The 11,507-nt window shown below is 34.1% G+C and overlaps 3 protein-coding genes across 3 annotated transcripts in view; 1 reads left to right on the forward strand and 2 right to left on the reverse strand.

Annotated features, from left to right (window-relative positions):
* Window positions 1-691, reverse strand: part of LOAG_11534 (AGC protein kinase) — a 7,011-nt gene extending 6,320 nt beyond the window's left edge. The window contains exon 1 of the mRNA XM_020448368.1: window positions 568-691. Within this exon, the coding sequence (XP_020301481.1) occupies window positions 568-676 (109 nt within the window). The 5' untranslated portion in view covers window positions 677-691. The remainder of the gene's footprint in view (window positions 1-567) is intronic.
* A 3,264-nt stretch (window positions 692-3,955) lies between these two features.
* On the reverse strand, window positions 3,956-6,892 carry LOAG_02681 (hypothetical protein). Its single transcript, XM_003138218.2, has 6 exons — window positions 6,680-6,892; window positions 6,395-6,469; window positions 5,941-6,106; window positions 4,809-5,043; window positions 4,395-4,621; window positions 3,956-4,155 (listed from the first exon to the last, which is right to left on the reverse strand). Exons 1-6 carry the CDS (start codon window positions 6,806-6,808, stop codon window positions 4,082-4,084), a joined length of 906 nt encoding a protein of 301 aa, XP_003138266.2. The 5' UTR covers window positions 6,809-6,892; the 3' UTR covers window positions 3,956-4,081.
* Window positions 6,893-7,712: 820 nt separating this feature from the next.
* On the forward strand, window positions 7,713-11,334 carry LOAG_02682 (hypothetical protein). The gene is made up of 11 exons (XM_020446084.1): window positions 7,713-7,813; window positions 7,978-8,088; window positions 8,215-8,325; window positions 8,480-8,550; window positions 8,864-8,908; window positions 9,223-9,273; window positions 9,354-9,423; window positions 9,781-9,874; window positions 9,955-10,012; window positions 10,232-10,755; window positions 11,084-11,334. Exons 1-11 carry the CDS (start codon window positions 7,752-7,754, stop codon window positions 11,180-11,182), a joined length of 1,296 nt encoding a protein of 431 aa, XP_020303527.1. The 5' UTR covers window positions 7,713-7,751; the 3' UTR covers window positions 11,183-11,334.
* The last annotated feature ends 173 nt before the right edge of the window (window positions 11,335-11,507 follow it).

The raw sequence follows: 11,507 nt of genomic DNA on the forward strand, positions 1-11,507 counted from the left end.
AGAGCAGACCTTTCTTCTCTCTCTCTCTCTCTCTCTCTCTCTCTCTCTTTCTCTCTTTCTCTCTTTCTCTTCCTCCATTCGTTGCATATTTATTTACAAATTTCTGAGCTTTTTAGACTGAAAGTCAGTTGAAAGCAATTAGGAATCAAAAATATATCCAATTAAATGATCTAATCTAGACTTGAATCAATAATTAAAAATATTTCGACATGGATGATTTAATCTAGACTTCAATCAGTGATTAGAAATATTCTCGAATAAATGATTTTGAATCAGTGATTTATACAGAATTTTAAAATGCATAAATTTAATAACATCCTATTGAAGTTATTTCTTCAGTAAAAAATGATAAAAGTAAGGTGTCTTTTTTGGAGGCTCGTAAAACATACCTGGAGGGAATCAATCAAATTAGGAACTTGTCACTTGCTTTTCAACATTTCTTCACCTAGAATGGGGCTTACACTTGACGTATCTAGCGTAAGTCAGTCGATGTCGTCATTTGTAATATCAGTGGAACAAAATACAAATGTTTCTGAACAAAGTTCTTTCTGATCAGTAAATGATAACCTTTCTTTTCTTCTTCAGTCAGAGTTTCTAACGCAGCTGTCATATAATTTGACCTTTCAGGATACGATGACAGCGAAGGAGTGTTTTCAGAATACGGAATTCCCATCATAAACTTTAATAAATGTCCAAATCTTTAAGACGCTGCGATATTTGCATTATTTTGCATCAGCACTTATCTAAAAGAGAAGTCAGTAAGATGAAATAATGTTCGTTGTATACTTTTTGAAATGTTTCATAGAAATAACTTCGTTCTTTAAAATTTTAACATTTCAAATCCTTTGCAAGCCTTGAACAATCAAAAAAAAAAAACTCAGTTAAAGTAAAATGAAATTACTACTTGCATGTTGCAAGGAATAGGCAGATTCCATTTTTCGGGCCGTTGACTAAGGCTTCTTTCAAACATTCCTGCTTTTAACCTTCTATACATACATCACCTAAGTTCATATATATCTCCAATTATGTGAATAGGGAAAGTGTTCCAAAACGAACTTTTAAATCTGGGGACGTTAATATTTCTGGACTGTTTTATTAAACATATTTAAAATACGATGAAAGGAGTTTCGAAAAAAGAAGTAAGAAGAGTAGAAAGGATGAAGATTTATGCTGGTTAAACTCATCGGTGAATCACAGGCCAAAATATGTTATTAGCAACCAAAATGTTCACCTTAACAAACCTGTCAACAGATGAAGCCTGAAGGACGAAATTTGGCTGGAGAAGATTGCAATAGGTTGATTAGTCGTGGAAAAGACTTCTAAAAGATATTATTTTTACAACGTGGGAAATTCTGGAATATTTCATCAGATACTGATGCCTTTTAATACTGAATTATGAAAACCTTGGATATTTTAAAAATGCAATTAATTAAATATTTGAAGAGAAAAGAGGCGACGTTGGTCTGAAAGAATTGCGAAATAACTCTCAGTGAAAAATTTGCTTGATAAAACTTTGACTAATAAAGTTGACATGGCAATGAGTAAGAAAGCAATATTGATCGAGAATACATGAAGAAACTAGCACACTACCTCAATCAAAGGGAAATCGGGAAGATGAAAGCAATAAAAGACAATATAATATGAATTAGAACTTTCTTATCAAATAATTTGATTGCTTGGGAAATGCCACAAGCGCGATATTACTTATTTCACCAAAAATCTACTTTTATCTTCTAACTCATTCATAACAAGTTATTCATTAGTTTTGTTGCCTTACTCGTCCTTATTCCTCAATTGATCACATCATTTTATGATTTAAATCCAATTACCTTGTCCTTAGTAGTTTCTTGAGCAAATGTAATTAAGGTGCGATAGAAATATGTAGACATTTATTTTGGTTATTCATTCGATTTGCTTACTGCTCCTCATTACTTAACTGTGGTTCAAAATCATCATATCCTCTAGCAAGTTTTCCAAACATGTTATGTCCCTCAATTGTGATTTATCCTCGGACTAATACTTGTCCTTCATCAATTAAACTTCTCACTGTTTCAGTCGTTCAACAGAATTCCTTGTTTATAAGTTATTCTAATTTTTATAATTGTATCATTATATCCTTTTATGCGAACTAATATGTCCAATGTTAAATGAGACTTTTACTTATAAGACAGATTAAATCACAATATACAGTAGCTGAATTTGGTCGGATACCACAACTTACTATGATGATCCGTCTCAATTGTACTACCTGAAAAAGCCATGATCAAAAATCTCAACTCTTTTCTATGTCATTCGTGCCAGGAAAATATTCTTATCACATTTTTGGAATGAAATGCAATCGCATCTGTGAAGTTATTCGGAGGCTTTTAAAATGTACTGCAGGAAAAACAATTTCATTTCAAAACGGCAAAAAAAGTTGAGTGAGAAAAACTCGACAAATCAATCAACGATAGATTGAAAATCAAGCAAACAGACAAACGTACAAGCCAAAGAAATGAGTCCACTCGTTATAACAATGAAATCGTAGGGTAAAATGAACTGTACACTGAACCACTCAGCTAATTAAATTCAAGACTTCTGTCGCAGCATTTCCAAATTTCTATGGGAGGTAAGACAGAAGAACTGTGGATTGTTGTATCACTTGGAATATTCTGCCAATGTATCTGAACCAATCACTACAAATACCGAAAGATGATCTTGAAGTCGAAAGCATTACTTGCCAAGCAATTTAGAAGAGTGCTGAATGGATATTTCGCCAAGAGATAAAGCCGGCACGGACGAACCCCACAGAAAACCACTCTTTGTACATAATCAATATCATTAGCCATAAAAGTATCGACTTTCTGAGTCAGTCCCTGCTGCTCGTGCTTCAACACTGTGGTCTTTTTTGCACAGAGACTTTCAAAAGGATTTTTAATTTAAAAAAGTAATTAGTGACACTTAATATGCAAAAAATTCGAGAGTTTGCTTAATCAGAATAGAAAGAAGACGGTAATAAAATTTCCGTTACTTTTGCCGACTTTCCATCAACAAAAGTCAACGCCATTTTAAAGTGAAGCGTAAAAACTTCTTTTGCACGAATTCCACAAAAAACTCTATTCAGTTCATAAAAATTAAATCAAAAGTATGGACTCATTCACAAATCAATAAAATATGAACTCATCCACTTATTTCACCGATGGTGCGGGAATAAAAATACTAAATATAATTACTTTTCCTTTTTTCACGAACCCGTAACTCTAAAAACGAATTTAGAGAAATCATCTATAAAATACCTGTATCGCTACCAACAGATATGAAATGCAGTATTTAATAAGAAAGCCAAATACACTTGCAGTTCAAAGTTCCAATTACATATAATGCGATCAATCACAACAAAATGATACAGGCTATTATATTTCAACAAGATTAAAACTACAGTGACTTTGGGAGGTCCTAAAAGAATGTTAAATATGGGAAAAGAAGAGTATAAAAAATGTGATGTACAGAGAGAACAAAAAACAAAAGAAATGAGCAACAGGATCTCAAAATAATTGCATACGGAAATTTTCTACTGTAAAATGATTACACTGCTTCAATCATCGACTATGGAATAGTGAAAATTCCGAAAACGAGGAAGCCATCAAATAAATAAATAAAAAAGAAAATCACATGTTAACCGAGAAGCTTCTTAAAAAATAATACAGACGTTTATACGTTACCTTACTAAAGGTATAAACAATCATTTAAAAGATCTCTACTGGAATAAAATTATGGAAAATCAAATTCACAAATGTTTAATAAGATTATAAGAATATAGTAAAATAATTTATACAAGTTAAAACATCAACTCATCTGAAATACCTAAATAAGTTAACGACAAAATCATAAAAGAGATGTTGAAATTTGTAAACCGCATCCCATAATCAAATGAATTTTAGGAAAAGTTTTCGTTTTTTCTCTAAAAAATATTGATGGAGGAAGACCTTTTATATTTGATCTAAGCTAAGCAGTTCCACTTTGGGCAGGAATAGAATGAAAGTATTGATACAAAAAGATAAGATTACCCGCAAAGCTATGTCCAACAGGTATTTCATCTTGCTTATTCCGATTCCGGATTGATAAAGAACGTAGAAAACGCAAACAAGATAAACACCACGCCTCCAATTAATGTAACTGGAAGAAAATATAAGAATTGTCAATTATAAAAATTGGACCTCAAATTTCGTGGCAGAAGTAAACACGTGTCACGAAATCATAAGATCATAAATGTATGTTTCTTTAGCACTAGCATGATATTAAATATAAAAGAACAACAGTCCATTTGACGCAGTTAAGTAAACAATACTCTACAAAAAATATGGTGCAGTTCAAAAAAAATATGGACTATTCAAAAAAAGACTCGAAATTCGTACCTGTTCTTACCGATATTTGAGTAGCAATAAGTCTACCGCCAATAACTGCAATTCCTGTACAGAAAGCGTGTCCTAGTATAGTACCAATCACTACGCCGTAGATATTTTCACGTGCTGCCAATATTATTGTGGTCAGCTGACTGCGATCACCCCATTCAGCCAGAAATGTGAGCGTAAAGGACTCCAAAAAAAGTGCGGAAATCACACATAAAAGCGCATGTGTGGAACTGCAACACAAATTACTATGTTATAAGTAACAGCGAGCACATAAATTTTCTAGCAGTCATAACATTTCTTTCTTTGAGCGAAATTTTATACTGTTTACGGAATTCCCCGGAATTTGGAAGAGAGTAATCTAAATAAGAAATGTGAGATTCAAATAAAATGCTGAAATTAATAATGGAGCTGAATTACCTTTGGTTTGGCACAGTAATTCCTCCATTTTCCATATCAGAAACTTTGGAAGAATCCGCCAACAGTTCTTTCTTCTGGATTTCCGTTTTTGCTTCTGCATAACTCTCCTGTCCATCAGTCGGAGACATTCGATATCCATCGTATAACATCTTTATACCAAACAATGCAAAAAGCGCAGTAGAAACAGAGTAAGTCAACAATCGTGGCATGACTTGAGTGAACCATCCCAATCCAGCTTAAAAAATTTCTCGTAAATGAACGGGGAAATAAAAATATCAGACATGATCTGTCTAAAAAAATTAAACACAATTATTCTTTGCAAACTAACAACATCCCTCAACAAATCACCGTCTGTCGGATTACCGAAATTAAAACTACATTCAAATAAAATTCCTACAATATCTAACAGACAGGGTGATGAAATCCTTTAAGTAAAGTTAAGGCAATGAAGAGAATGTAACCTAACAATGGACAGTATAATACAAAACCATCTCAAGTATCTACACCATGGACAATGATATCCATTGTACCTACACAATGGACAATGCCAAAGGGCAGCCACATCTCCATGATAACCCCGATACAGCTTACAAAACACTCATCCGAAATAGTTTAGTTTTTAAAATCAAGCAAATAACACGTCTTCTTCGCATATTCTCCACGGCTGAACAACAAACAATGACGTCTTCGCATATTCGCCACCAGTGGACAACAAACTACGATATTCTCCCTATTCGTTAAATACATTTCCTGTAGCACATTCCCAACTCAACGACCTATCAACTAACCGATAGTCAAATTATTATCGAAGGCAACGACCAGGGATGTTAATCGATTATACTGCTTGCTTATTGCATAACTCATTTATCACTGCTTACTAATTCACCACATAATATATACATATTTTACACCTTTTTTGTTGCTAACTAGTAATATGTGTAAGAACAATATTACACCCCGAATAAATTTATATCACTGAAAAACGAATTCAACAGATTGGCTTTCCCGACACCGTCTTCGAAAACTACAATCGACGATGTGCTTGAAAAATTACACGTAACAGTTTTAAGATGCATTAGAAGTTTGATTTTAATGTATTTTCTGGCTGAAATACAGAAATACAAAATGCCACCTGATAAAAGCGTCATCAGAATTAAAGCTGCCATTGCTCCACAGAAAACAGTTAAGCGAGAATGCCTCATTGCCATAATTGCAGCGATAAACCATGTTTTGTCACCCAGTTCTGACACAATAACGACTGATATCGAAGCCATCAATGCACGATAGAACGTCAAGTCCTGTAATTTCGCTGGTCAGGACGAAACGCCTGCGGAGAAGCTATGTGCAATAGTTTTCAGAAATAAAAAAATACAAATTTTGAATATCGCATTATGCAGAGGTGGAACAACTCATCTTTATGCAATGCAATGTATTTTTTCTAAACAGAAAACGGAAGTCAGAATGCGCTATAGGAGGTAATCGAGATAATCAAATCATGCCATAAATACGCTGAAGAGGAGTTTTCGAAAGAAATAGTGAAGCTTACATCCATTTTAAATCTCAACCATGGAAGAAAAGGAACTTACAATAACAGCAAGATTTTTGCCTGCATCGTTCAGTACAGAAGATGTATGTTGGTAAACTTCTTTCGCTGAGTCTGACTAAAACATTTTTTCTGAAGAAACTTGAGAATTACCAGGGTATGTGAAACTTCAAGGACTTCATTTCGATAGAAAAATTATTTTCTGATCCCCATCTTTTTTCAGCATTTTTCTGCTCTGCTCATTTTTAGAAGAAAACTTCACAGATGATAACTGCATAGTCGCTTTGCTACTCCTACCAACTGGAAACCAAAAAAAAAAAAAATACACCTGCAAAGAAAGATTACCAATATTACCAGTACTTCGCTGTCGTAAATCAATGGCACCTACAGCAAGACCTGAGAAATAAGAAGACAGCAATGCTACCATGAAGCATTCTGAGTATATGAAATTCATCATGAATATAGGAATGATACTTTGGGAACAATTGATAATTCACTGGAATATCATGTACAAGCGGATACTGGACGAGAATCCCTACAAAGAACATCAAAGTGTGATAATTCTAGAAAGGCTAGAGAGTAAAAAAAAAGTTCATCCCTCTACAGACTATTTGTTGCCCTTAACAGACCTTGCATCTAAGTAAAAAGAGCGAAGACCCCAATGTTAAATTTATATTATACTCTCCGGTAGTTCTTATGACAGCGCGAAGGTTAAAGCTAATACGACTTCCACTGAAAATTTTCAGAAACGGAATAAGTCCACAGTGTTAGAAGAAAGTCACGCGGATCACTCCCACCACAGAACATAAGTTACTCCTTTCCCACGTCTCACCTTACGACACACATTCCTTCCTCGTCTTTCACGTGTGACGTGCAACGTGGAGACACGCTGAAAACAATAGCACGACATCAGTTAACGAAACATCCTCCATCCTGTCAACAGCATGCATTGACCCACTGAACCATATAGGACTTCAGGATCTGCAAATGTCTAACTCCTCTCGTCTCTCTTTTTCCTATCATGCCTCGTAATGCCTGTTAATATCTAACGTCCCCAAATTCCTTCAGCATTCATGGCAAACTGTCATTCGCACCTAACGTTGCTTTACGTGTACTTTTAGCTGTGAGACGTGTAGGGTGACGTAATGGACGTGGGAATGCGAATAGACGTGCGATGGACATAACCGTAAAAAAAGTGTCACTTACGTCTTTCGGGATATTTCTCATTGTCAGTAGCGTTATCACAATCCGATGAACGAACATGATAATTGATTGATCTCCTCGCATTGACTTCTCATCATTCGCCTGTCTATTTCTCCAGTGGAGAGGATTATGCTTTCTATAGGTTTTAAATGTATCACACTTGCAGAATTTCTTTCTTGCCAGCTACAATATTAAGTATGGCTGTTCGATATACATACACATTACGAGACGAACGATTAATGTGGGAATACGTCTTTGAGTAAGCTTAACTTACAGATTTATTCATGAAACTGTTGACTTTGCAAATTGCTACAATTTCTTTTACTTATCGAGGAAGCAGCTGAGCGAGAATTTCCTTGCTGAATTCAACTTAATCCAGTTCTTAAAAAAAGAGGTAAATGTTCAGGTACGTAAAATTTGCAGGAGACTGCAAGATGGAGACGAAGTTGCTTATCAACCAAAGGGTCTAAAGTTATGGAAAGATTTTGAAGCCACTCAGAAAACTAACAAAACAGCCTCATCGCTTGCTACACAGTAAAAATTTTGTCGACATGCTTAGCTGCACTTCCTTCATTCTTTCATGTTACTTATCGATTGAGGAAGTAAAAGTAAAAAAGTGGGTTATTTTTGTTTGTTTTACTTTGGCAAATTTTTTTTTAGTTTTCGTAAAACAATGTATGATCATATCGAAGAAGCCAAGATATCGCTGGAGCAACAATTATACATCGCAAGTCAACTTAACCTAAAGCTCTCAAGGCTACAGCAAAAAAAGTAATAGGACTCTCGTAATATGTTTTTTCTTCAAGTTATAATTGAGTGAGGAAAGCTTACACAACAAATTTTGCACTAATTTTAGTAGAAACTGCTCTGAAATTGTCACTCTGAACTATAAACTCTGAACCCGAATAAATGCCTCAGCTTACAGAATCGAATACAAAGAAAACGTTTCAATCAACGTAGATGAATACGGCGTCGTGACTTCATATGAAAAAGAAGGTTACTTCACTCCTCTGTTCGAGTCTTTTTGCTACTGAATTTTGGTTCAGCTTTTTTATCTTACTGTTTGTGACTTTCGTATATGCATTACTATTTTCGAATTATAAAAATGTTATAAAATGATAGATTCAAACCTATGTTCACGAAAAGAAGTTGCATAATGTTGAAATATACAAGAACAGCGGAATTCTGCTGCTATACAGCAATCTTTTATATTCGATCGTTAATACCAAACATTCAGTAAATATATCTAGTATTTACTTATGTTTTCAACTAAAATGAAGACGATAAAAAGCTAAATTATAACTTTTAGGTAAACGATACCTTCCCTCCCTGCTCAAAAAAAGAATGCTATGCGGTATGATTATTTGTTGACTTGCAAAAGAAAGAGTTGCATTTCGTCATGTGTTAATTGAATACTTTATGTCTGTCCTGAATACCTCATTAGATTTTGGGCAAACGTATATTCATATGTCACAGAAAAAATTAAAGGAAAAAAAAATGTACTAAAATGTAAAATGAAGGTCGATATCTTTCATCGTATCATTCATTTCCACTCTCTTTTCACGCTTTTTCCCTTAACGGGCACTGAACCTTGCTAATAATTATATTTTTTATGTTGCTCTTTTCTAAAAGTTCACCTTTATTTTTCGTCATAATCTTCCATTTCAGAAGACGATAATATAAATGATGAACTAGGTTACGACGCATTTGAGCTAAATGGTAAGCTACATACAAAATTTTAGGATGGTATCACTTTATTTCAAGCACTGAATATCTGATATAGTGCTATATTATTTCAGGATCTGTGCCAAAAATCGCGAAACTCTCACGAAGCGTAGACAGAAGTCCTATATCAGTGGCATGCTCAAGGTTAATTATTTGGCGGTTTTTAAAAGCTTTTTGCATTTGTTGATATATGCCTAGCAATATGTTTAGCTTAGGTTGTAGAATTCAGCTGCTGCTAAATATTACTCGTGGAAACTAAAAAAAACTAATACACAGGAAAATAAAAAAAACTAATAAAAAAAAACTAATACAACTAATACACAGGTAATAAAAACTTCTTTTCCTGGAAAAATATGTTTCATGAAATAAAAAGGAACGGTTTTTTTCCTTTTTTTTTTACTTATTCTCGTTTGGTACAGTGTCTTTTCATATATTCATTTCTCTAATAAATAAGACCGTTCTGTGAGTTTTCCTTCATTTTCCTTTTTTCTCTATTTGTAGGCGTTACAATCTGCGAAAGCGACTGAACGGAAACAATAACTCACTTAAAATTCATAATTTAGATGAAGCGGAAACTGTGGACTTGGTGAAGGATGTAAGTATTTGAACTTATTGAACTTATTGAACGTAGTTTCGTCAGTTTAAAAATTACATTGTAAACTATTGTTTGTTCAGAATAATGATCTCGATGACAACCGAAATGATGGCGGTAACCAAAATGAGATATTCCACGGTAATCATGCATTATCAAACTAATCTATTTTGTATATTTCTCGATCGTGTTGTACTTTTGTGACTCCTGCACTTTTAAAAATTAACTTGTTTTAAAGGTTGATCTTAGTTCATTTTAAAAGTTGATCTTGTTCTTGTAAGTACAACACATTAACTGGATTATTCTGAATTTTGTTTTCAGTCTGCTAATTTAATTGAAATGTTATTGAAGAACTTTTAGTTAGGCGGGTGTTGGATGACGAGAAGGAAAAAAGAATTGAACAAAGGAAAATATGCGAGAATGCCGAAGGAAGCATATGTGAAAAACAGTTATCTTCGAACGAAATTAATGATCAGGAAATGTGCAAAAGCAGAAAGGCGCTCCGCGTTGCAGATGAATTTCATAGTGATTCAAAAGAAAGTGAAGTGACTATGTCTTGCTCCAAGAATGAAATTGGTAACTTCCGTTGCGAAGTGTCAGGAAATCAGGTTGAATATATAGTTACTGAGTCAGAATCCGGTATGAGTCAGTGCACAGAATTTGCCAATAACACAAAGAGTTTGGCCATAGATAATGATCAGTTTGGTGTGAAAATAATATCGAATGAAATCTCGAAAACTGTTACGGGCAATAGTGCATCAATATCAACTGTAGCTCTTGCGCAGGAAAAACAAGAAGTGCTAGCCTTCGAAAATATTATTGATGAGGAACTGAAGCAGCTGCTTACTTATATTCTAAACAAGCGACAGCTCAAGGGTGTTGAGGTAAAGTTTATCACATGTCATCAAGTATTATATTTCGAGTTTCAGGACCTTGTAATGGTTTCATTGCTTATGCAAACCAGGTTAGCATTATCCAACATATTTTTGGCCCTGTTCTTCAAAACCCATCGTCTGTAAGGTCATATTGTGAATAAAAAATGGGTGAATTGTATGAAACATGCTTTTGTGGGAGCAACCTGAAGTAACTATATTTATTACATTTATCCACTTGATTGCAATGTTTTCCACCTTCTAGCAGCGTAGATTGATTTGTGAATTTGCTGTTGCTTCCTTACCACATTGATTTCTTTCCAAATCTTGGTTTTTGCAGAAAATGAAAACGGAGAAAATATTGGAATTACGCGCTGAAGAAGCCAAACGACTTGGAATTGGTTTGAGGAGCTATCTTAGAAAAATGCAGATGTTTTAGAGTGGGATAGATTCTCGCTCAGTTATAATGTGCTACTTTTTGTTTACTGTATTCCTGTTTTAATTTCTTGTATTTTTGGCAGCTGTTAGTTGTGTAATTATTGCCAGTCACCATTCTTCATTTATAAGATCCGCATATTCGTAACTTGAAAGGTTTTAAAGTCATTTAATTCCAGAATTCATTGACTCGTCGTTTAATTTCGGAATTCATTGACTAGTTGCTTTTTTAATAATACAACCGTCACCTTTCATATGTTCCTTTTTTTTTTTTTTTTGTAAATTATCGCATACCATTGTATCAAATGTTTTTACTTCATATTAAAGCG

The sequence above is a fragment of the Loa loa genome (genome assembly GCF_000183805.2).
Source record: "Loa loa unplaced genomic scaffold supercont3.115, whole genome shotgun sequence".
NCBI classification, from domain to species: Eukaryota; Metazoa; Nematoda; class Chromadorea; order Rhabditida; family Onchocercidae; genus Loa; species Loa loa.